The 26,839-nt window shown below is 40.7% G+C and overlaps 1 protein-coding gene across 1 annotated transcript in view; it reads right to left on the reverse strand.

The window, feature by feature from the left end:
• LOC108701784 (ATP-binding cassette sub-family A member 10-like) overlaps positions 1 to 26,839 on the reverse strand; it is a 49,997-nt gene that overhangs the window by 7,242 nt on the left and 15,916 nt on the right. The window contains exons 10-17 of the mRNA XM_041576261.1: positions 24,912 to 25,050; positions 24,648 to 24,738; positions 23,277 to 23,416; positions 21,825 to 21,944; positions 19,569 to 19,770; positions 17,629 to 17,792; positions 14,575 to 14,702; positions 8,565 to 8,795 (exon numbers count right to left, since the gene is read on the reverse strand). Of these exons, the coding sequence (XP_041432195.1) occupies positions 8,565 to 8,795; positions 14,575 to 14,702; positions 17,629 to 17,792; positions 19,569 to 19,770; positions 21,825 to 21,944; positions 23,277 to 23,416; positions 24,648 to 24,738; positions 24,912 to 25,050 (1,215 nt within the window). The remainder of the gene's footprint in view (positions 1 to 8,564; positions 8,796 to 14,574; positions 14,703 to 17,628; positions 17,793 to 19,568; positions 19,771 to 21,824; positions 21,945 to 23,276; positions 23,417 to 24,647; positions 24,739 to 24,911; positions 25,051 to 26,839) is intronic.

Here is a 26,839-nt window from a genome sequence, read left to right on the forward strand (position 1 = left end):
AGGAAACCAGGGATCGATCCTGGGCTTATCCTGACAGCAGGATCCAAATTCTGTGGTTAAAGGCTGAATCCTGACTGAATCCAGAACCAAATGCTGGATTTGGTGCATCCCTAGAATCTGGAGATACATGCCCAGATCACATCATTTAGTTTGGTCAATTTAGCCATACAGGCCTACTGTATGACAGATTGGGAGTAGTTCTTGATACATCATCCTATAATCCAGTCATGTATCCGATAATCTGCCATGTCATGTGCTGGTTTCCTTTCCTGATAGACCATGGCAGCAGGGCTCAGGTGCCCAGTTCAAATTTAGGTGGGGGTGACTACTGCAAAAGTGGGAGGGAATTCATACAAAAGGGAAAGAATTTAAGTTGGCGGTGGGTAATTATTCACAGTAACCCTGGTGGCAGGTGCATGGTGCATCACCAAATTAGAAAGTGGAGATAAGCCACAAAACCTTTTCACTTCTTGTAGTTCTGATTGTTAGGCTTTCTGCCTGACCAAATGGAATAATAAAACAGAAGCCCTGTTAGAATTGTCACAGGCACTGTATTTTCAAAGAAAAAAATACTTTCTAGAAATGGTGCAGAATTCTCAAAATACGCAGACTAACTAACGTGTAACGTACTGTTAAACTATTTTCTACATTTCCAGGCTTGATCTGTGTTCTAACTTGAGGGAAATATAATGCTCTTTGGCAAATGTATAAAACTTTTTTCAGTTACTCACCCTGTTGTCCTCGGTGCTGCTCATTGCAATGTGAGGGGAAAGACCAGATGCAAAAATCATGAAAAATGACATTGTTATATATGATGTATGAAAGGGATTCATATCACCCTGCAGAATGCAAATAAAAATACACATTAAATCCACATAAAACAGTTTGACATTTCCCTTTCTTTAAGGGTCTTGGGGAGGGGCACCTACTTTCATTCTAATTAGAATCTGCACTTTTAGGTACAACTACTCCACCACTCTCCTTACTAACTTCAGATTTAGTAACAGACTATTTAGTCTACAGCAGCTTGCATGAAAGAAAAACAACTTCCTAGCAGTAACAATGAACTAGACCACTGATCCCCAACTAGTGGCTTGTGAGCAACACATTGCTCCCCAACCCCTTGAATGTTGCTCCCAGTGGCGTCAAATCAAATCATTATTTTTGAATTCCTGGCTTGGAGGCAAGTTTTCGTTACATAAAAATCATGTGTACTGTTAAACAGGGCCTCCTGTCGGCTGCCAGTTCACAGTGGCTACCAATTGCCCATTTACAGCCCTATTTGCTAACCTCCAAGGACACCCAGGAACATGGTTAATGCTTGTGTTTCTCCCCAACTCCGTTTACATTTAAATGTGGCTCACAGGTTGGGAACCCCTGAACTCTACACAAAAAATCTGTCCATGAGTGGAGATAATGATTTTGTACTGTGGTGCTCAGATAACTTTGTGCTAACAAAATACATTTTTGGACAACAAACAAATGTTGTCATCAGAACAGTTAATTCTGTCAGAGCATACATTATTTTAGCCCTAGTTAAGAGTTCAGTAGGCATTGCAATCATTGTGAAGTTTCGATAAAACACATAGAACGTCTTAAATGCAACTTCCCAATAATTGCAGGTTGCTGAGTGACATTTGGAGTGACATTTCTTATCATAAAAATTCTATGGTCACAAAATACATTTTGTCAGTACAAAAATGATTTTGTTTTCTGAAAATGTGTGTTTTTATCTGTATATAAATGATGTCAGCACAAACCTTATTGCAAACAGTTTGTATAAAGTCCCATGAATGCTCCATATTTTTAGTTTTATATTATGTATGCATATGCTTTTGTATGTCCTGATGAAGTCGGAGATGCGACTAAACGTGGATAAGCACACATTTAAGTTAAACGCTTGTGAGTACCCATCTATAAGCATTTCTAAGGTGATCCATATGAAGCTAAATGCACACCTTATGGTAATAGCTAAGTTGCAATAACCTATAAAGGACACTACACTTAGATTGTCTTCTTGCTACATCTTATTCTCTAAGCTTTTATTAGCGCTGACTCACACGGAACATTGATAAAGGAACTTCTACCCGAGGAGAAACAGGTTTTCGGGTCAGAAAAAAGGGGAAGAACACCAGAGACTGCGGTTACCTGCATTAAGCCCAGCTCTCCAAATGATGTTGCCATTAGGGATGTCGCGGACTGTTCGCCGGCGAACTTGTTCACGCGAACATCGACCGTTCGCGTCCGCCGAATGTTCGCGAACGTAACGCAACGTTCGCCAATTTGGGTTCGCCTTAGCTGGCGCTTTTTTTTGCCATTTCTCCCCCAGACCAGCAGATACATGGCAGCCAATCAGGAAGCTCTCCCTCCTGGACCACCCCCACACCCCCTGGACCACTCCCCTTCCATATATAAACTGAAGCCCTGCAGAGTTTTTTCATTCTGCCTGTGTGTGCTTGGAAGAGCTAGTGTAGGGAGAGAGCTGTTAGTGATTTGAGGGACAGTTGATAGTAACTTTGCTGGCTAGTAATCTACTTGATACTGCTCTGTATTGTAGGGACAGAACTCTGCAGGGATTTGAGGGACATTTTAGGTTAGGTAGCTTTGCTGGCTAGTAATCTACCTTCTACTGCAGTGCTCTGTATGTAGCTGCTGTGGGCAGCTGTCTGTCCTGCTGCTGATTTCTCATCTGCATCTGTTCTTCAAACCACTGCCACCTAGCTGTGTGAGCTTTTTCACATTCTGTCTAAATATCAATAATAATACCGTCTCCAGAAACACCACCTGAGTGACGTTTTCCAAGCAGCAATAATATATTCCGTATCCACTGCTGTAGTGTATACGTTGACCTTGCAGGCATTATTTGCCCAGTGTGTTCTTCAAACCACTGCCACCTAGCTGTGTGAGCTTTTTCACATTCTGTCTAAATATCAATAATAATACCGTCTCCAGAAACACCACCTGAGTGACGTAGTGTGATTTCTGCCCTTTACAGCACAAAACGCAGCGCTGTGTCAACAATGGATTTTTTAGAAACATATTTGCCCTTGATCCCCCTCTGGCATGCCACTGTCCAGGTCGTTGCACCCTTTAAACAACTTTAAAATCATTTTTCTGGCCAGAAATGTCTTTTCTAGCTTTTAAAATTCGCCTTCCCATTGAAGTCTATGGGGTTCGCAACGTTCGCAAACCGTTCGCATTTTTGTCCGGACGTTCGCGAACATGTTTTCCGACGTTCGCTACATCCCTAGTTGCTATACCCTTCAATGCCTATAGATAATTTGATACAAACATGACTACAAACTATTTATAGGTAACTCAAGCTTTAGAGCTACATTTCTTCCTGTATGTCAGTAGGAAGAAATTTTTTTCACAGCAAATTCGCACCTGCCAAATAAATTTGCCCATCACAAGCACCCAACCCTAACCCGTTGCTCCTCCACCCTCAACCCTAACCCCAGCGCGTTCCCCCACTTTATATACCCGAGCCCCTCCTGCTATGATGTCAAGAAAGGGTTGAGGCTTGTGCGATTATATAAATTGAGGTGCACAGAGGCGGAAGTGTGCCAGACTTTGTGCATAAGTCGGCCCGAACCCGGGGGGTCCTGTGGGCTTTGGGCTGGCCTGCACATCACAAGTCTGTAGGATGTAAATATGCAGAAAAGTTTATATCAAAAACGATATAAGTCCCAAGGCCTCTTCAAGTAAAAAATATTAATTTATTGTTATTCACATTAAAACAGTAGCTAGAACATACTACCCCACATACCCCACCTTACGCGTTTCGCACCCTCCGGCGCTTAGTCATAGGTGTATCTGTCAGTAAGGGGTCGAGTACAGAATTTAAAACAAAGTGATCCCGCCCCTTTTTTGTTTAAAACCAATCAAGGGTCACAAGCAGTTATCCCTACTTCGTATTTGTTAACCCATAATGCTTTATACAGGGTGTATGTACCATTTCAGTTATATAATAGTTTAAAGTTATACATTGTATTCAAATTATTCACTAACCACACAGTCCATAAAGTTAGTTATTGCACAACATTGTATTTTAGCAGTAAATAAACGTTTACACACCAATTCGTTAATCTCTAACCTTGCACAAATTCCATTATTACCAGAATTATATCGAATGTATACACTGTCATCATTGTCGCTGCATTCCATTATTAGTATTATATAATAAGTATATTTCTTTATCTTTATAAACATTCAGGTGTAACACGTCACGTCAAATTCATAGTTAAGTCCCAATGGCAACCGCGTTCCTAAATGAAAAATCCAATAAACTTCTCTCTTTTCTAGTAATTTCTGATGATCCCCTCCCCTTATTCCTAATCTCACCCTCTCTATTCCCTGTATGGAGAATTGATTTACATCCCCTCCGCTACATGTCGCAAAGTGCTTGGTGACATTACTTTTCTCCATCATTTTTGGTTATAACTATTTAATAACTTTGGACTATGGGGACTATGTAGTACATGTATAAGTAGCCCCTTTATAAATCTCTGGGGATCATAGGCTAAAGTGGTTGTCTCTAATTGTATTGTTGCTCTACTGGATACAACCTTATCTATTTTACCAAGAAAGGGGTCTCTGGTATATCACTCTCTGACTTGCCTAGGAGATAATTTATAATACATAATTAACAATTACACAATATAAAAAAAAATAAAAAAAAAAAAAAGATAATAAAAAAGAGAAAAAAAGAATTTTTTTAAATTTTTTTTTATTATTTTGGTTTGCACATATTGAGCACTATGAGTGAATTATGGAACACGGATGCACGCATATTGAAGGCCAACTCTGTTTTCAATACGGATGTTGATACTTCACTAAATACTCTTGATACATTTGAATAATCATTCAAATGTATCAAGAGTATTTCGTGAATTTGAACACAAGTTAACTAAAGAATTGTATATATGGTGGGAAATAGCATCGCTTGAAAAATATGTCACCTCTCAGATGATACCACGGGGTTTACGTATAAAAAAATTCCCTTCTTTTATGGAAAGAGATGAGATCTTTTTGGCAGTTGGAATAAAATTTTGTCAGACTGCTCATTAAGACTAATGGAATTAATGATTGAGTACAAAACTAAAATACATTTGGATGTGAAAGGGGAGTTAAAGATGATTGAAAAAGATATAGAACAGTACAGAACTCAGGCACGTTTTGATATATTGTATGAATCTATCAAAAAGAATATAAAGCAGTTGGAGAGTGATATTATGGAAAACAAAAAGAAAAAATTCAACAGGGACAGTCTTGACTATATGAAGGATCAAGTCTACAGTTGGGCAAGTAATAGACAAGAAAATAGGAGAGAACACAATAGTCAACGTTCGATTCTTAAAAATACAAGTACTCCAAAAAAGTGAGTTTTTCTAGTGTAGATAGGGATTCTCTGGATGGTTCCCTTGCTGGCTCTTCCCCTATCTCTTCACAGAGTAACAGAAGTGAGAAAGCGAGGGATGTATTTGTGGGAGAACAACATCATTTTTTGAAGAAAGGTCATACGGGCACTGGCCAGTGGACACAGAAAAATGCAAACAGGGAGCTGTGGAAACAACAACCAGAGGAACCCACCAGGGAACAGGAGGACAAGAACCGATATGTCTTACGAAAGAAAAATCCGAGAAAGTAATGAACTTGTCTTCAAAGGACCTGACACCACTTCAAGTACAAGTATTGGGCAAGGGACTTTCTTTTTCACCAGATAGGAATTTCACTATTTTTGACACAATTGTGGATGTAAATAATTTTGTACGTAGGGTTGTACTTAAAAAACACTTTTTGCAGATAGCACAGTTGAACAAGGAATCAGGAATAGAGGGAAGGAACCCTGAACAGGGGAGAGATATCAATGTGAGATTTAAAAACAAAAGTGATTTTTACCCAATACAGTTGAGGGGCCCTCTGATAGAACAATTTCAGAAAAAAGTTGAGGAGAGCCTATGGGAACTGGACACTAGGGTTAGGAGACAGGGAGGTAGGTTAACTAATTTGAGTGAGAAAGAGAAACAAGCATTGAATGTTTTAAAAAAAGATCAAAGCATAACAATCAAAAATGCAGATAAGGGCGGCATGGTGGTTGTACAAGATTCCATGACGTATAGAGCAGAAGCCCTTAGACAGCTTAGTGACAAAGAAGCATACGTGAGACTAAAAGGGGACCCTACGAAAAGGTTCCAGTTGGAATTAGAGAGTTTGATCGAAAGGGGGGTAGAAGTTGGGGTGATAGATGTGGTATTGCGAGATTATTTAATTCCGCGGTCGATTACTATCCCCACCTTCTATCACCTACCCAAGGTTCATAAAAAAGAGAGACCTCCTGTGGGTAGGCCAATTATCTCTGGAATTGGCTCCCTAAATGAGCATCTCTCCGAATGGATTGATGCACATTTACAGCCCTTGGTAGGACGCCTGGACAGTTATACTAGGGATACCACGCATGTATTACAGCGATTAAATGACACTGGATGGGCAGAGAATTGTGCATGGGGTACGCTCGATGTAGTTTCCCTATACTCCTCAATCCCTCATACTGAGGGCATAAATGCAATCCAGTATCATTTGATCAAATACAGTGATTACTCAGAGAAGATGATACAATTTCTCTTGAGTGCCGTCAAGTTCCTCTTGGAACACAATTATTTTGTATTTGATGCCTGTTTTTTTCTGCAAAGGCGGGGTACGGCCATGGGTGCCAAATTCGCCCCATCATATGCAAATTTGTATATGGGGTGGTGGGAGGAGACATACATCACCTTGGAACAAAGGAGGCACCTAAGACTGTACCTGCGCTATATTGACGATTTATTATGTATATGGCAAGGCTCCCAAGAAAAATTTGACGAATTCGTGAGGGACATTAATAGAAATGAGCTGAAAAGATTCACTAGTGAGTTCAGTTCAAATAAAATAGAATTTTTGGATGTGACACTGCGAACAGAGGGTGAGGCAATAACGACAAGCATATTCCGTAAACCATGCAGTGGAAACACTCTTCTGCATGCTTCATCATGCCACCCTAAAAGATTGATAGAAGGTATACCCGTTGGCCAGTTCCTAAGACTCCGAAGGAACTGCTAAACGGATGGAGAATTTGGGTGGCAGGCACGGGATATGCAGAGGAGGTTTTTAGAAAGAGGATATAAGCAGAAAATTGTACAAAAAGCCCTACAGAGAGCAAGAAGTAGTAATAGGGGGACCTACTCAAAGGGACTGGTATTAAAGAGAAAAGCCAGGTTTGGTCAGAAAAGGTGGCACTTACAACTGGATATAGTAAACAATTTTTTGAGATATCTAAAATCATAAAGAGATTTCTGCCTATCCTCTATGGCGATGAACACTTCTTTGAGGTGTTGAGCCCGGGAATCAACATTATCCCTAAAAGAGCTCCCACCCTAAAGGACATGTTATCACCCAGTTTGTTTAAAATGGAATCTAAGAAACAGGATATGGGACCACTTACGTCTGGGGGTAATTACAAATGTGGTAGTCGCAGATGTGTTACCTGTACACATATGAAAGTGTCTAAGAAGTTTAAGTCCACAGTAACAGGAAAAGAATTTGTAATTAAAGGATACATTAATTGTAACACTGCGTTTGTGATCTATTTGATCACTTGCTTGAAGTGCTGCAAGCAATATGTCGGGTGTACTGGTAGAAAACTGAAGGAGAGAGCGAGGGACCATTTGAGTCAAATTAAGAACCCCAAAATGATGGAGAAAAGTAATGTCACCAAGCACTTTGCGACATGTAGCGGAGGGGATGTAAATCAATTCTCCATACAGGGAATAGAGAGGGTGAGATTAGGAATAAGGGGAGGGGATCATCAGAAATTACTAGAAAAGAGAGAAGTTTATTGGATTTTTCATTTAGGAACGCGGTTGCCATTGGGACTTAACTATGAATTTGACGTGACGTGTTACACCTGAATGTTTATAAAGATAAAGGAATATACTTATTATATAATACTAATAATGGAATGCAGCGACAATGATGACAGTGTATACATTCGATATAATTCTGGTAATAATGGAATTTGTGCAAGGTTAGAGATTAACGAATTGGTGTGTAAACGTTTATTTACTGCTAAAATACAATGTTGTGCAATAACTAACTTTATGGACTGTGTGGTTAGTGAATAATTTGAATACAATGTATAACTTTAAACTATTATATAACTGAAATGGTACATACACCCTGTATAAAGCATTATGGGTTAACAAATACGAAGCAGGGATAACTGCTTGTGACCCTTGATTGGTTTTAAACAAAAAAGGGGCGGGATCACTTGGGTTTAAATTCTGTACTCGACCCCTTACTGACAGATACACCTATGACTAAGCGCCGGAGGGTGCGAAACGCGTAAGGTGGGGTATGTGGGGTAGTATGTACTAGCTACTGTTTTAATGTGAATAACAATAAATTAATATTTTTTACTTGAAGAGGCCTTGGGACTTATATCGTTTTTTGATATAAACTTTTCTGCAGTTGATTGCCTTTTTGAACTGGGGCGAGTCCCTTGGGCCTGGCTGAATAACTATATGGACTCCCGATTTTGAATTGAAGGATGTAAATATGTTCAGACTCAAAAAAGAGGCACCACCCAGGACTACAATGTGTAGGATAATGACGATACCCACCAAAGGTATTGGGTGGTTCCACACACGGATGTGTTCTGAGACCTTTAGGACCTTCAAAAGAGCATTGCTGATGATATTTAGAAGCACTGGTAGTGAGTTATGTGACTTGGGGTTTCCCACAATGGTAAAATTGTAGCCCTGTGAGTGTTAAAAGTAAATAACATTACATTTTCCAACCTAGAGCGTTAATAAAAACATTTTTTAATTAAGTGTTTTGCAACATATCTTGCATTCTTTGAAGCATAAATAGAAAGTCCGTCTCCTGCTCTATTACAAATGATACTTTAATCAATACGGTTCTGTGTGTATTTTGTCTCTTACATCACTGTAGATCTTTTTAGTAGATCAGAGTTTATACTCCCGTGGTTTGAATTTATTTATTATTCTCATTCTAGCAGTAGCAAAATAAAGGTGTTGACTACTGCATTGTTTGGGGGAAAAAATATCTTTATATTTTGCATAAAGGCTTTTTTTTTTTTTAAATATATGTGGATAGCAATTTTTCTGCACAGAAATGTCCACAGGATACCCAAAATAAGTATCTTTGAACATTTAGTTACTTAAAGCTGAAATGATATAATTGTCAGGGCCCGAAGGCTCTGTTGTAGTGTGGACCAAGGAGGAGACAAAACAACACCAAGTTCGCAGTACAAGAGGGTTTATCAGAAGAATGGTCAAAGCAGGCAAATCGGTCGGTAGAGGCAGCAAAGAATCAGAATCGGTTAAACAGGCAATAAGTCAATACACAAAGAATCCAAATAGCAGGAAATCACACCCAGGAACTATACAAGATAGACCTATAATTGGGCAATGACAGTATGGGCAAGTAGCTTTAAATAGTCCATGGTTTGGCGCCAAAACTTGACGCGCTGACGTCATGACGCCGACGCCGGCGTCCTCACGTTGGTGTCCTGACGCCGACGCACATTCTGACGCCGACGCACATTCTGACGCCGACGCACATTCTGACGCCGGCGTCCATTCCGTCGCCGGCGTCCATTCCGTCGCCGGCGACCAATCCTGGGGCGACATGTTTCTGACGCAGTCCCACTGCGACCAGGAAGAACCGCATGGTGGAGCAGGAGGTCGCCATCTTGGATATCCCGTGGGGTAAGTTCCTCCATTTCCATTACAGTACCCCCCTCCTTAGGGGGGGCCTCAGGACCACCGAGGCTAGGGGAAGAAGGAAAAAGTCTGTGGAACTTACGGACCAAGACAGGAGCATGAACGTCAGAGCTTCTTACCCAGGAACACTCTTCTGGACCGAACCCCTTCCATTCGATAAGGTATTGAAGAATGCCCCTAGAAATACGAGAGTCCAAGATTCTCTTGACTTCGAATTCCTTATGATCGTCGACCAAGACAGGAACTGGAGAGGAAGAAGAAGAGGGGCAAGACACAGCAGGTTTAAGCAGGGAAACATGAAAAACATTGGGTATCCGCAGCTCAGGAGGAAGTTGAAGACGAACAGCCATAGGGTTGATGATTTCGATGATAGGGAAAGGACCGATGAATTTAGGACCAAGCTTGGGTGTAGGAATCTTGAGACAAATGTTGCGTGTGGAAAGAAAAACTTTATCACCAGGAACATAGGGAGGGGAAGAAATCCTTCTTTTATCGGCAAACCTCTTCTGCACCAGGGAACTTTTCTCCAAGTTTGCCGCAGTAGCATGCCAAATAGCCAACATGTGAGCAGCTTGGTCATTGGCCGCAGGAACGTTGGTAAGAAGAAGATCCTGGGAAAAAGCCAAGGGATTCAGACCATACACACAGAAGAAAGGAGACTTCTGGGAAGAAGAATGCAGAGCGTTGTTGTGAGCAAACTCAGCCCAGGGAAGAAGATCCGACCAATCATCCTGGCACAGGGACACATGACAACGAAGAAACTGTTCCAAGGCCTGATTGACCCGTTCTGCGGCTCCATTAGACTGTGGGTGGTAGGCAGAAGAAAATTGAAGAGAAATGTTAAGAGCCTTGCAAAGAGATCTCCAGAACTTGGAAACAAACTGGGAACCCCGGTCGGACACAATCTCGGCAGGAAAACCATGAAGACGAAAAATGTGTTTAATAAAAAGTTCAGAGAGTTCAGGGGCGGGGGCAGTTTCCGAAGCGGCGAGAAGTGAGCCATTTTGCTGAATCTGTCGATTACCACCCAGATGACAGTGTGGCCAGAAGAAACAGGGAGATCAACAATGAAGTCCATTGCCAGGTGAGTCCAAGGTCGAGATGGAATGGGAAGCGGCAAGAGTAAACCCTTGGGGGGGAATGTCCGGACTTGGAAACAGCACAAATGGAACAAGAAGAGACAAAGTCTTTAACATCTTTCCTTAGGGTCGGCCACCAAAGCAAACGAGACAAGAGCTCGGTTGTCTTCTTAATCCCGAGATGACCAGCCTGTTTGGAACTGTGAGATTGGGATAAAATGGCATGACGGAATTCCGCATGAACAAAAGCAACACCAAGAGGAGTCTCTACAGGAGCCGAAGACTGAGCAGAAAGTAACTGAGAGGCACAGGAGGGAAACAAGGCGGCAATAATCTTGGTGGAAGGCACAATGGGTTCAGGATCTTCAAGGCAGGAATCTTCAGGAACAAAGCTTCTGGACAGAGCATCAGCCTTCCTGTTTCTGGAGCCAGGACGAAAGGTGATAATAAAATTAAAGCGAGAAAAGAAAAGTGCCCACCTGGCTTGCCGGGGATTGAGGCGCTTGAGGGATTGAATAAATTCAAGATTTTTGTGGTCAGTAAAGATGGTCACAGGAACTGAAGAACCTTCAAGTAAATGTCTCCATTCTTCCAGGGCCAACTTAACGGCAAGTAACTCGCGATTCCCAACATCATAATTTTGCTCTGGGGAAGAAAATTTTTTTGAGAAAAAAGCACAAGGATGAAGTTTACCATCAGAAGAAGATCTTTGAGACAGAACTGCTCCAGCTCCAACATCAGAGGCATCAACTTCCATGAAGAAGGGTAGTAGAGGTTCAGGGTGTCTAAGAATTGGAGCAGAAGAAAAGGCTTCTTTGAGGGTCTTGAAGGCTTTGAGAGCTAGAGGGGACCAGTGTTGAGGTTTACTCCCTTTACGGATCAAGGCAAGAATTGGAAAGATTTTGGAAGAAAAGTCTTTGATAAACTGTCTATAATAATTGGCGAAGCCAATAAACCTCTGAACTGCCTTGACGCTGGTAGGAAGGGGCCAATCCAAGATTGCAGAGACTTTGGCGGGATCCATCTTGAAGCCTTGTGGAGAAATGATGTAGCCAAGAAAAGGAATGGAAGAAGCTTCGAAGATGCATTTCTCCAATTTGGCGAAGAGATTGTTTTTCCTCAACCTGGAAAGAACTTCACGCACTTGGCAACGATGATCCAGAAGATTCTTAGAAAAAATAAGAATGTCGTCTAAATACACGACCACACACTGTCCCAAAAGATCACGAAAAATGTCATTGACTAATTCTTGGAAGACCGCAGGAGCGTTGCAGAGACCAAATGGCATGACGAGGTACTCGTAATGTCCATCGCGAGTATTGAAAGCGGTCTTCCATTCATCTCCCTCACGGATCCGAATGAGATTGTAGGCCCCACGTAGATTCAGCTTAGTAAAGAAACTAGCACCCTTAAGCCGATCAAAAAGTTCGGAGATGAGAGGAAGGGGATATCTGTTCTTTATGGTGATCTTATTTAACCCCTTGTAGTCAATGCAGGGCCGCAAACTACCGTCTTTCTTTTCGACAAAGAAGAACCCTGCTCCAGCAGGGGAGGTAGAAGGACGAATGAAACCTCTTTGAAGATTCTCCTGGATATATGACTTCATAGCAGAAGTTTCGGAGGGAGAAAGCGGGTAAGTGCGGCCTCGGGGGGGCATTGAGCCGGGTAAGAGTTCAATAGGACAATCATAGGGACGATGAGGTGGGAGAATCTCAGCGGATTTCTTATCAAAGACATCGGAAAAGGCTTGATACACAGGAGGAAGAGAAGAATTTGAAGATACTGAAGAAACTTTAACAACAGGAGCAGCAGGCAAACAATTATGTAGACAAAATGAGCTCCAACGGGACACTTGTGTGGTGGACCAGTCAGTGACTGGATTATGAACATACAGCCATGGCAATCCCAGGACAACAGGAGTGGAAGGGCAATCGATAAGAAGAAAAGACAGTCTTTCCAAATGCATAGTGCCCACCTTGAACGAAAGTTCCTGAGTAGACTGTGAGATGATGGCAGAGGAAAGAGGACGATCATCGATCGCCAGGACTCGAAGAGGGGTTGCCAAGGGTTGGAGCGGAATAGCATGTTTACTGGCAAAGGCTCGATCCATGAAGTTGCCCGCAGCGCCAGAATCGAGGAAGGCTCGAGAAAGGATCTTCTTGGAGCCGAACTGGATTTGTATAGGAAGGAGAAAACGTTGAGCAGAGGAATGGGGAGAATGAAAAATTCCACCCAGGTAAGTCTCCCCAATCTTACCTAGGTTCTGGAGTTTCCCGGCTTCACTTGGCATTCATGGGCGAAGTGGGCTTTTCCCCCACAGTAGAGACATAACCCAGCGGCCCTTCTCCGGAGCTTCTCCTGTTCGGAAAGACGTGCCCGTCCAATCTGCATTGGTTCTTCAGGAGGTAAAGAAGAAGTAGCAGATGCCGCAGGAGGCGGAGGAAGAAGGTTGGAAGCCGGACTGGGGAGTAAGGGTCTTTGGAAGCGTGGAGCCAGGGTGGGTTGGAACCTGGAAACCTTCCTAGCGCGTTCCCTGTCAAGTTCGACTTGGAACTCCCTTTGTCTGGTGTCAACTTTCACAGCCAACGCAACAAGATCTTCCCAGCGAGAAGGAATTTCCCGTGATACAAGATCATTCTTGATGCGCATTGCCAGGCCGTTGTAGAAGGCAGCATGGTAACCGTCATTATTCCAAGAAGTTTCAGCCACAAGAGTGCGGAATTCGATGGCGTATTCCAGAACAGAACGAGTCCCTTGCTGCAGCTGAAATAAACGGGCCGAGGCAGAGGTAGCCCGACCAGGAGCATCGAACACCGTGCGAAGGTCATGGATGAAGGCCTTGGCATCGTCAATAACCGGATCCTCCTTCTCCCAGAGAGGAGAAGCCCACTCCAGAGCTTTCCCTTGCAGGCGGGTGATGATATAGCCCACCTTTGCTCGCTCCGAGACAAACTGACCTGGAAGCAGGGTGAATTGGATATCACACTGGTTGATGAAACCACGGCATGATTCCGGATCACCGCTGTACAGAGGAGGTGCAGGGATGCGAGGCTCGGAAACCTGGAGCGGAGTAGCAGGGACAGGCAGAGGAACTGGAACCACAGGAGACAAGGCAGACAATTTCTCCAGGATTGCTTCTAGTGCCTGGCCGAAGTGGGTTTGTTGGGCTTCGTAGTTCTGCATGCGAGAAGCCAATCCACGAACAGCTCTGCCGACATCAGTAGGAACTTGAGGCTCCTCAGAAGGGTCCATGGCCCAATTATACTGTCAGGGCCCGAAGGCTCTGTTGTAGTGTGGACCAAGGAGGAGACAAAACAACACCAAGTTCGCAGTACAAGAGGGTTTATCAGAAGAATGGTCAAAGCAGGCAAATCGGTCGGTACAGGCAGCAAAGAATCAGAATCGGTTAAACAGGCAATAAGTCAATACACAAAGAATCCAAATAGCAGGAAATCACACCCAGGAACTATACAAGATAGACCTATAATTGGGCAATGACAGTATGGGCAAGTAGCTTTAAATAGTCCATGGTTTGGCGCCAAAACTTGACGCGCTGACGTCATGACGCCGACGCCATTCCGTCGCCGGCGACCAATCCTGGGGCGACATGTTTCTGACGCAGTCCCACTGCGACCAGGAAGAACCGCATGGTGGAGCAGGAGGTCTTGGATATCCCGTGGGGTAAGTTCCTCCATTTTCATTACAATAATCACCTTTTCAGCTTGAGAGACCTCAATGGCTCCTCTGTACTTTACAGTGTCCATGTCATATTTGCCACTGGTCACGTACACTGCAATATTCTGTTCCTTCACTGCACCAACAAAGTCTTCAATAGATGAACCTGTGTCAGATATAAAAGTATGATGTGTATACAAGGTCTAATATTAGAATGTGTTAGCCCAACAAAGTCATTGCTATGGCCCTTAAATTACAGTATTATGCAATTTATAAAGAATTGCTTATATTGTTGCTGAGCAAAGTCAAAAAGTTGGTTTTTTTGCCTGTTATTAAAGGAGTTATTATCCTTTAAATTAACTTTTAGTATGATGTAGAGAGTGATATTCTGAGACAATTTGCAATTGATTTTTGAGTTAATTAGCTTTTTATTCAGCAGCTCTCCAGTTTGTAATATTAGCAATCTGGTTATTGGGTCCAAATTACCCCCAGCAACCATGCACTGATTAAATTAAGACACTGGAATATGAATAGGAGAGGGCTTGAATAGAAAGATGAGTAAAGTAGCAAGAACAATACATTTGTAGTCTTACAGAGCAATGTTTTAGATGGGGTCAGTGACCCCCATTTGAAAGAAGAAGAAGGCAAATCATTTAAAAACGATACAAAATAAATAACGAAGACCAATTGACAAGTTGCTTATAAAACACTAAACCTTAACCACCACTTTAAGAAGCACCTTGCTGGGGTAACAGTGTGCCTTGTCATAATGTTCTAATGTGCATGATATTAGTTGATACATGTGCCTGGTACTAATGATCAGTGGCATAATTACTGTAGATGTTACTGGGCCCCACAGCATATTCAGTATAGGCAGGCCCAGATTTGTGGAGAGGCCACCAAGGCCCGGGCATAGGGTGGCAGGATTTTATGGGGCAGCATGCTGCCCAACCACACCCACATTAGTTCAGAAACACTTGGGAGGCACAGGAGATATGATAGTCAATCCCCATTGCTCTGGTCCTGATGATGAAAATTTGATTGAATAAAAAGGACAATGGGCCTAGGGGCACCTGCTATGTAAATCCGACCCTGAGTATAGGGCTGCAAACCATTGGTAAATTGACCTATTCTTCCACGACTTATTGAAATTTCTCTTAATTAGGGCCTTGCTTGCTTGCTGCTTCCTCTATAGTTATGCCCCTGCTAATAATTCTGCCTTTCAGACTAGAGTCCCCCTGCCTCTTATAAAGGCTGATATGGGAGAACACATGCTTTATCACCTAAAATTTCAGTTAATCTGTAATCCCTGCAGCATCCTGAATGTAGCACCACATGAGTTAAATCCATTAGGTGCAGTCAAGGGGAAGTAAAACCTCCTGGAAAATGTTTAGTTTTAATGCCAGTGCACAAATACTACACCTTCCCTCCCCAACCACATCAGTTACAATGTGGCCCATTGCACATCCAGGTCTCTAGAGCCACACCATCATCTTTGGCCATTTAACTTCCATTCCATCATGGATCTCAACTAAGAAAATGCACAATAGCCAAGTTTCACAGTCTGCCTCCCAGGGTGCATGTGCTACTTCCTGATCAGAAAGATAGATGTTGGGAACACAGGTGACACAGCTAAAAGTGGTGGCCAACACTGCTAAGCAGCTCTGTGATTCTGGATATGCTATGGGGCACAGATAAGTTGGGACAATTTGGAGAGGGGGTGGGGGCTATGTGCTGGTACTGAAACTAAAGTTTGGCAAGGGAGGCTTTATTTGCTCTTTAAATAAAGATTTATAGAATATATTCACTCCAAATGCCAATATTCAATATTTCATTAAGCAAAAACTAGCAAAATAATACAAATTTGAGGTAAAAACATGTTTTTGTCACCTATTTTATGTTGTCAATAATCTACTTTTATATACAGGTATGGGATCAGTTATCCAGAAACCTGTTAATCCAGAAAACTCAGAATTCCATCTCCCATGGACTCCATTTCATCCAAATAATCACATTTTTTCAAATTGATTTCCTTTTTTTTCTGTAATAATACCTTATACTTGATTTAAACTAAGATATAATTAATCCTTATTGGAATCAAAACCAGACTATTGGGTTTATTTAATGTTAACATGATTTTCTAGTAGACTTAATGATCCAAATTAAGGAAACCCGTTATCCAGAATACCCCAGGTTCCAAGCATTCTGGATAACAGGTCCCATGCTTGAATAAAATAGTATAAAAGACACTGTTTTGCTTGTACCCTGACAATAGGCTGCTAATTCCCTAAGTACACTAATGCCACTGAAAAAAAGGTGATTGAAGACTGAAGGAAGCAATGCAAAGTTGAGGACAAGAGGAAGAGTTACAGTGAGCTTTACTCCATTTTTAAAATGTTTGGGGAAATGGCATTAAAAATGCAGTTTTAATTGTTTTATCAACATATTCACAAAAGTGTCTATAAACTGTCTTTCACCAAAAAATTATAAGTGGAGTTTGAGTCTTTTGGCATATATGGAGATTGTATTTATACCAGTTTGATCAGCACTTTAACTCTGAAAAAACCTTTCCCCACTTTTGTGAATTTCTCTTAAGGGTAAGGTCACACTGAGCGTTTCGGGGAGATTTAGTCGGCTGGCGACTAATCGCCTCGTCTTTGCGGCGACCGATCTCACTCTGCGCTGGCTAAAATGAAAAATTGCCGGTGCTAATCACACGCGGCAATTCGTTCAGAAAACGAATCGCCGCATGTGATTAGCGCCACCGATTTTTCATTTTAGCCAGTGCAAAGTGAGGGCGTTCGGGGAGATTGGTCACCGCAAAGACGAGGCGATTATTCGCCAGGCGACTAAATCTCCCCGAAACGCTCAGTGTGACCTTATCCTAAAGTGTTGGAAAAGAGACACTGTCCAAAATTGTCATGTGGGCACAGCGGTACGTAGTATCTACTTCTGCAAGAGTATAGCCCAGACATATTGAAACAATGCCTGTCTCTTTAACAGCAATTTATATTTGTCACACTGTTATTTTATATTTGTTTTCCATTTTTATTAGTAGATAGTAGGCTGAGAAAAGGGCAGGAAATCCTTACCAGTGTTGTTACAAATCAGCAGGTCTGTGTAGTACTTGTTCAGTCGATTCCCGGGACTTTGAAAGTAGAGACTTGGGGTGAGTTCCCATTCATATTGACTGTAAATGCTAGCCAATATGTTAATTATAACCGGAGGTAAAATAAAAAGAACAAGAAGTAACAATCTGGAAAAAAAAGAAAGAAAACAATTATACCACAATGTGGCCACTAATATCAATTAATATAGATTACTATAGATATTAATAGGATTGTATTAAATTATACAATAGATACTTGGGGTTAAAAAGGTCATGTGAAACACAAACCCCCTCCAAGCCATAACAGATATGGGACTGGTTATCCAGAATGCTCGGAACCTGGGGTTTTCCGAATAACGGATCTTTCTGTAATTTGGATCTCCATACCTTAAGATGACTAGAAAATCATGTAAACATTAACTACACCCAGTAGGCTGATTTTGCTTCCAATAAGGAATAATTATAATCAAGAACAAGATAGCTTTTTTGTTATGCGTGCTAGTGATTTATACTGCAGATCTTAATGCCTGCTCCCTAACCAAGACAGTTTAAAAAAAAAAATAAATAAATAAAACTAGCAAGTGGAACACTGTGGGACACATTTACTAAGCTCCAGTGAAGGATTCGTATGAAAAAAAAACTTCGTATTTCGAAGTATTTTTTTGGGTACTTTGACCATCGAATAGGCTACCACGATCTTCGACTTTGATTCGAACTAAAAAACGTTTGACTATTCAACCATTCGATAGTCGAAGTCTCTTTAAAAAAAACTTCGACTAGATACTTCGGTAGTTTAAACCTACCGAGGTACAATGTTAGCTTATGGGGACATTCCCCATTACTTTTCTAAGCTTTTTTTGATTGAGGAAAAATCGTTCAATCACTTAAAATCTTTCAATTCGAAGGATTTTATCGTTCGATCGAACGATTTTTCCTTCGATCAATCGTAGGATTTGCGGTAAATCCTTCGAATTCGTAGGATTTTACTTCGAGGGTCGAATTCGAGGGTTTATTAACCCTCGATATTCGACACTTAGTAAATGTGCCCCTGTGTGTACCTATAATATGCAATGGTTTTTTTATGCAACTGATGTAAACTTGATTTTATCCAGTAAAAAATCTAAGTTACAAAAAAAAAACAAAAGATCTGCTCATTTGCTGACCTTTCCACTCGCATTACTCTTTTGTTAAGACTGATAAAGGTACGGACAGGATGGGTGGGTGATCAAAACCTGAAAATATCACCTACCCATCACTACATACCCATAATGAATGAAGAACAAGAACTGAAGAGATGGGAGTTATTGAAAGTGAAGACAGTTGAATAATGGAGGCAGTATATTTTAGTATATCTACTGTAATTTCTAAAAATGATATAAGTCACCGAGGAATTATGTGACCATACAAAAGCATGAGGCCCAGGCAGTCTCTATAAATTATAAATAAATATAAATTTAAGTAGGGGGTAGATTATGCATTATAAGGTACAGTTGTAGTCTTACTTCCTTGCTTTCTTGTGTGTGCTCAACTTGCTTATTTAATTTTGCTCCTGTGTTGTTTTTTTTTTACAATTCATGGAACTCCGAGGGGACTTCTAATATCCTCATATTTCGCAAGAGGGAGTTATTTCTTATAACACACACGTTTCAGCGAGTCATGTGACAGAAATTACATTACTAAGCTCCGATTATAACCGGTGACCTCACTAAGCACCGTTTAGAGAATATAATTTCCAAGATATTCATGGCTCTTGTCATCTGATAACAGATGTCTACAATGTGAACAACATAATATCTTAGTAATTATATCATGTTTATATATATATTTTTTTTTTTGGCATTGACCTATAATGTAACAGTCTTATAAAAATAATGATTCAGTGACAATATTAATCACAAAAAATTAAGACTTCACTCCACCCACATGGATCTGAAGCTTTTAGTGTCATGTCTTAACTTCAGCAAGCGAATCTTTGCAACAGCCAATACTTGCTGTCTCCACAGAGCAAAGCCACTAAGTGTCACATTTCCGGAGTCCGACATCAATAAAAGTGACTTTTCCATTTCAGCTGAAAAATCCTCTCTGTCTTCAGTTGTCCTGGACTCTGCTCTGAAAACATCATAATCTGCAGAAAGAGACAAAAGGTGCCGTTGTAGTCACACATAATGGTGGCAGTAATGGCTCAAAAAATTGGCATTTATTAAAGGTACTTGAGTCCAAAGCTGATCCTTTCATATACGTATAGCAGTGATCACCAACCAGTAGCTTGTGAGCAACATGTTGCTCTTCAACCCCTTGGAAGTTGCTCTCAGTGTCCTCAAAGCAGGTGCTTATTTTTGAATTCCAGGCTTGGAAGCACATTTTATTTGCATAAAAACGAAGTATAGTGCCAAGTAGAGCCTCCTGTAGGCTGCTAGTCCACATAAGGGGCGACCAAATAACAAATTACAGCCTTATTTGGCACCCAAGAGACTTTTTCATGCTGGTGTTGCTCCCCAACTCTTTTTACATTAGTATGTGGCTCACGGGTAAAAGTTTGGGGACCCCTGACATATAGCAATGCTTTACACTGATGTCTTTCTTCCACCTCCTGTTACAAATTTTGCACAAGTGCATCCACTGATGCTATTAATACTTATATTAAGGGGCAGATTTACTAAGCTCAAGTGAATTTTCGAAGTTAAAAAAGTAAAAATTTCGAAATAATTTTTTGGGTACTTTGACCATCGAATAGGCTACTACGACCTTCGACTTCGATTCGAACGTTTTGAAGTAAAAATCGTTCGACTATTCGACCATTTGATAATCGAAGTACTGTCTCTTTAAAAAAACTTCGACTTCAATACTTCGCCAACTTAAACCTGCCGAAGTGCTATGTTAGCCTATGTGGACCTTCCAGAGCAATTTTCTACGTTTTTTGGTATCGAAGGAAGATCGTACGATAAAATCGTTCGAATCGTACGATTCGAAGTACGGTACGATCATAGGATGAATAAAATCCTTCGACTTCGAATGTCGGAGGATTCTATTCGATGGTCGAATTTCGAAGTATTTTCCACTTCGAAAATTCGACCCTTGATAAAACTGCCCCTTAGAGTAATATTAAGAGTGGCTTGGATGGTGATGATGAGGATGAACAAGCATAATATCCAAAGCTATTATAATCTTTAGATCTACATCTAGTTATTATAGGTATTGGTATATTGTGTATATATATGTAAGAGTATAGAAAGGTCTGTATATAGATAGACTATAGATAGATAAATAGTCCAAAAGGTGCACACCATACGCAGCAGCATAAAAATCCAATTTTATCTCATTATTTAAATGAGACCAATTTTTTGGGAGTTTTTTTTCCGAAAAGCCCGCATTTTTTGCATTCTTGCCAAAAAAGTATTTTTTTTGGCCTAATTGCAACACAGACCACAGCAACTTCAAAATAGGATTGGGACCTCTGTCATTGAATTATACACAGCCTTGGCAGGTCTGAAATGGCTGATTTTCGGATTCAAAATTCTAGTTTACACCAAATCGCCGAGCCAGATAAATGTGGGGTTTAGTAAATAACCCCCTAATTGTTTGGCAATTCTTTAAATCCAAGGCTGTCCTTGGTCCTGTAGATAGATATATATGTGCCAGGGTTTATTTGAAGGGGTTGAACTTCATGGACTTGATACTGACTATGTTACCTTGTTACTTGTGAATTATTTTCTTTAGCTCGGCTCATTAAGTGACTGGGGTATTGTCTGTAATTAGCTTAAAGTGGCGACCCAATAAATAAGATTCAAGTGCCCACTTGATAGCTAGACACTCACTCTCTATAATGCTGCAGTTTTTCTCTGGCACGGTAAGTATTCTGCACAAAAACACAACTGAGTGTTCCAGCCAGTTGAGTATTTGATGATGTTATAGCCCCTAACCCCATATCTGAGGCATCGGTTTGTACCAAAAAACTCTTTGACCCTCACCTGCACTCCCTCATGGCAGCAGCCCCTGCAGGGGCACAATGGTATCCCTGGTTGGTCTTACACCCACCAGTCCAACCCTGGGCTAGTCTTGGATTACTTTTAGCTTTTTTAACTGAGGTTTAATGACCCCTTTTCAATTTTGTTCAATATGATAGGGTTAAAGTTAATATTAGAGAGTTTGAAGCATAAAATAATAAAAAGGTGTTTTTACCTCCACTTTCTAAGTCTCCTTCCCCTTCTAGTTTCAGAAATACATCATCCAGCGTTGTCATGGAGACTCCATAGTTGACTATGCTGTTTCCTACTTGGCTATCCAAATTTAAAAACAAATCTGGAAACAGTCAACAGAGAGGAAAATTAAGATTTAAAATAAAAAATATATAAAAATATATAACATAAGCTCCATCTCAAACAACTTTTCTAAGTATAAGCGATTAAGATTTCTGCTTAGTTTATATAGTGAATACCATTTATCACTTGATAAAGGGTATTGAACCCGAAACATGTTGTGTTTATCACTGCCTGGAATAAAAAGTTGTTTGCAGTAATACTGCTGGAGTTCCTCTTCCCTCTCCTATACTTGGATCTTTTGCAGCAGTTGCAGCACAGAGCAACTATTAAGGAATTGGACGCATATCATTTGGAAAAGCTGTGCTAACCACCATTCCCCTCTTCTATTTTGGAGTCAATGGGAGATAGCTGTCCCGTAATTCAGAGCTTTCTGGATAACGGATTTCTGGATAATGCATCCCATACAGGTGCTGATTTCTTCCAAGGGCACCCGGAGGCCAGTGTCCTCCGGCGTCCCCTCCCTCCTACAGGACTGAGGGCATACTGTACTGGAGCACTAATCGTCTAGAGATTAGTGCTCCAGAATGGAGCCAACTATTTAATTTATGCTGCAAATTTGGCCCTGATCCCATACCTGTCTTTCAAACTAAACACAACAAATTTCTGAGAGGGCTATAACAAAATATAAATAGATTTTTTTCAGAAATGGTACTGAATGTTCGATATTTAGATGGTTTCTCGTTTCCTTGAGATGAAGTTTATATTACATATTTATTTTCGCTTCATATACATTAAAGGCAATGGTACCTTGAATATCAATTCTCAGTAGTGATCAAATTGCCAAGAATTACTAGAAGTGTGTTCTCATTTTGAGGAAGCTCAGGTAACCCACAGCAGGCAGCTGTTTTTCAGAACATATACACCTTGTTACACAAATATCAACTATATTTATCGTTTCACATTCATTAGAATATCCATCTGTAAAGCAAAAGTGCAGCATGCTTGTAACAGTTAAGAGAAAGTGTACAGGTATGAGTGATTATCCATAATGCTCGGGACCTTGGGTTTTCCGGATAATGGGTATTTCCGTAATTTGGATCACTATACCTAAAGTCTACTTAAAATGTATTTAAACATTAAATAAACCCAATAGGATTGCTTTGCCTCTAATAAGGTTTACTTATATCTTAGTTGGGAGCAAGTACAAGGTACGGTTTAATTTTTACACAGAAAAATTCAATCATTCATAAAAATTATTTAATTAATATGGAGTCTGTAGGAGATGGCCTTCCAGTAAATTCAGATCTTTCTGGATAATGGGTTTCCGTATAATGCATCCCATACCTGTACAACATGTCATTATACAAAGTACCTGGGAAAGCATCCATATTTTCAAAGGGCAAGGTGTAGGTAAACTCCTCTTCATTTTGTGCTGTGAGCTTAGCATTAGGTATGTGCTGCTTAATCATCGATGTCATAAGTTCCGCATCACATGAAGGAGACACTTGCATCCTGGTAATATATTTCCAGCAAAATGAAGGTGTGATATTGCAAAATGTCTTATTTTCCCTATTTTCCTCATCTACTTCAACTTAAGACAGAACAAACATTTGTTAACCCAGATGCAGTGTACAAGCAATTACAGGTATGGAACCTATTATCCAGAATGCTCGGGACCTGGGGTTTTCTGTTATTTGGATCTCCATACCTTGAGTCTACTAAAGAATAATTTAAACATTAAATAAACCCAATAGGCTGGTTTTGCTTCCAATAAGGATTCATTATATCTTAGTTTGGATCAAGTACAAGCTCCTGTTTTATTATTACAGAGAAAAAGGAAATCATTTCCTAAAACCTGAATTATTCGATTAAAATGGAGTCTATGGGAGGCAACTTTCCGGTAATTCTTAACTTTCTGGATAACAGATCCTATACCTGTATTAACTTCCCTACTCCTAAAATAAAATATAATTACTTTTGGGATCATTATCCCAAAGTTTATGTTATCACGTGTCATTTATATCACTAGGAATCTAGCTTAGAATATTGGGGGATATCGCAAGAAATCATTTAAGATATCTTGTGCATCTGAGCAACATTTTATATTAGGGATGAACTAATCTCTGCATTTTTCCCAAGATTCAGAACTGAATCCTTCACACCTACAACGTAGCAAAGTAAGTTGCTTTCAAGCATTGAATATGTGAAGACAACAAATTTGCGTTCAAATCTGATTATGGATATTAGGTACAGTTAACAGTTTGTTTCTTATCCAAATATTTTGTGGAGGATTTTGTATTCACTTAAATGGAAAGAAAAGTTGTGTGCATCCCTGCTTTATTTGTTTTCTACACTAAACATTTAAAATGTATTTGAATGTATGGGACCTGTAATCCAGAATGTTCTGGACCTGGGGTTTTCCAGATAATTGATCTTTCCATAATTTGGATCTTCATACCTTAAGTCTACTAGAAAATCATTTAAACATTAAATAAACTAAATATGCTGTTTTTGCTTCCAATAAGGATTAATTATATCTTAGTTGGGATCAATAACAAGATACTGTATTATTATTACAGAGGAAAAGGAAATCATTTCCTAAAATCTGAATTATTGGATTAAAATGGAGTCTATGGGAGGCAACCTTCCGGTAATTGTTCTGGTTTCTAGATAATGGATCCCATACCTGTACTATGAATGGGTGTAACTAGTTTAAAAATATAGAAGATTACAATGCTCTGACCTTAAATGATACCCGATGCCCCATTTTCGCTTGAGGAACAAGGAGGATCCTACACATTTTAACCTTCCTTTGGAGATCACAGCCTTTCGGTCTAATAATTGAAACAAAACACAGTTGGACCCTTTGAAATTATATTTTCATCAAGCCACAGCGAATAGGAAAGGTGAAAATTTAAAACTGTAGTTTCCTAGGATTGGTTCCTTGAAGGCGAAATGAGCTTCACAAGTCTAGTAAAGTGTATTGCTTTCCCTAGAGTAGTCTTACCAGCAAGAATGTCTGCCTCATCCATGAACTGAGTGCTAAAGAGTGTGACTCGATCTGCCTTGTTCTCTTTCAAAATGGTCCAGATGTGGTGCCTTGAACATGGGTCCAAACCAGCAGTTGGTTCATCAAGTAGGAGGACCTGGAAGAATAAAGGCATGCTGAAGTTCATGACATTTCATTATGTCAGAATAAAGTTTAAACCCTTGTATGTGGATTTCTAAACTAATTGTGCAATCCAAATATCAACACACTACTACAGCATGTGTTAATAACAGTGATTATATATTATGTGATTAGATCTAATGCTTTATTAAAAATATATACTGCGTCTGGTGGAACATCCTCTTTGAAGAAAGAATTCCTCAACTTTACTATTTACTCTAAAAATCCTTTCCAAGATTAATGAGACTTAAGTTTTATTATATTCTCTGTATCAAAATTGGTTGATGGCTGCTCTCCTTTAACACTGTGCCAGGAGAGCAGCCGGTGTGTTACACATCTCCATTACACCTGCTGCCCTGGGTCTGTCGCATCACCTCCTCAACATTATTGGTTGGGTGGGGTCAGTCAATCAGAGCTAAAGGTCCCCATAGACACAAAGATTTTTCTTTGCCGAACTACCGATTTTAGAGAAATCCGACCAATCCGTCAAATTATCGCGAAGTTAGTGGGATTCGAACGATCGTACATCTTACGATTTTTCGTCCGACATCAGTCAGAAAATTGAACGGCCAGGTTAAAAAATCTTTATCGGTCCCAGTGCAATCTATCTATGTTTGCAGGGCCAAGCAGGCAGCTAGCCATCATTTTTGCTGGCAATATCGCCTGAAATGGTCTTTTTAGTTGATGGACACATCGATCATTTCGAGATAATCGTGGTCTCACGATAAAGAAAAGATCTTTTAAAGGTATTTGCATCTATGGCCAGTTTACTCTGCCCTATAAAAGACCAGCCCTCTTCACAGCTTGTGCCTGAGCATTGGCATTGCTTCTGAGCACTGTGGCAATCCCCTGGCTCTTAGTTTCCCTGCTCCCTTGTTTTGTTGCCAGAGTCTTGCACTAACTCCTGCTTTCCTACTCTAGTCCTGCACCCTGACCTGTTTTATTCCACTCCAGTCCTCCACCTGCTCTGCTCCAGTCTTCCCCCGTACTGTCCTGCTCCAGTCCTTCACCTGCTCTGCTCCAGTCACCTATTCACTATGTCCTTGGTACTACACCCTCGTCTCCCTGATCCTGTACCTGCATCAGCCCTATTAATCTGTGTGCACAGTAGCAGCTCCCTTTAGTCATCCATTACATGCAGAGCACAAAAGCTCAGAAAAAAGAGAAACAATAATAGACTGTATAGTGTAGTGTTTCCTCAACCTTAGAGATATATACGCACTTGTGTAGAACATAAAATATGAGAATGAAAGCTGGCCATAGACGCAAAGATCCAATCTTTAGTACGTTTTTCGGACCGTGTGTGGAGAGTCCCGACATTTTTCTTCCCATGGAGATCGGTCGTTTGGTTGATCGGCCAGGTTAAAAGATTTCTGTCGGCTGCCGATATTATCTCTGCATGTATCTTCAGTGGGAAATTGTCACTAGCTTTTGTCGGACATAACTTTCGTACGATTGGTGTTGGGGCAGAACATCGGCTGATCTGTTCTTTTACTACTTGATCTGAAAGGTTGGTGGCAGGTCTGGAGATGGGGAAGTCCGATCGTTCGAGGATTCGAACGATCGGATCTTTGCGTCTATGGCCAGCTTAAGGGACACCATGATGTAAACAATCACCTTTGTGGTATGTATGTGTGGGCTATACATCTTCCTGGCAACAGAGAGCATTCATCCATATGTATGTGTTTGAGCAATGTACAATAAAGGGCATGACTCCATTGGTGTAGTAAAACAGGTTTTCATGGAAGGTGGATAATTAGATTGCC

Source organism: Xenopus laevis, chromosome 9_10L, assembly GCF_017654675.1.
Source record: "Xenopus laevis strain J_2021 chromosome 9_10L, Xenopus_laevis_v10.1, whole genome shotgun sequence".
In the NCBI taxonomy this organism is placed as follows: domain Eukaryota; kingdom Metazoa; phylum Chordata; class Amphibia; order Anura; family Pipidae; genus Xenopus; species Xenopus laevis.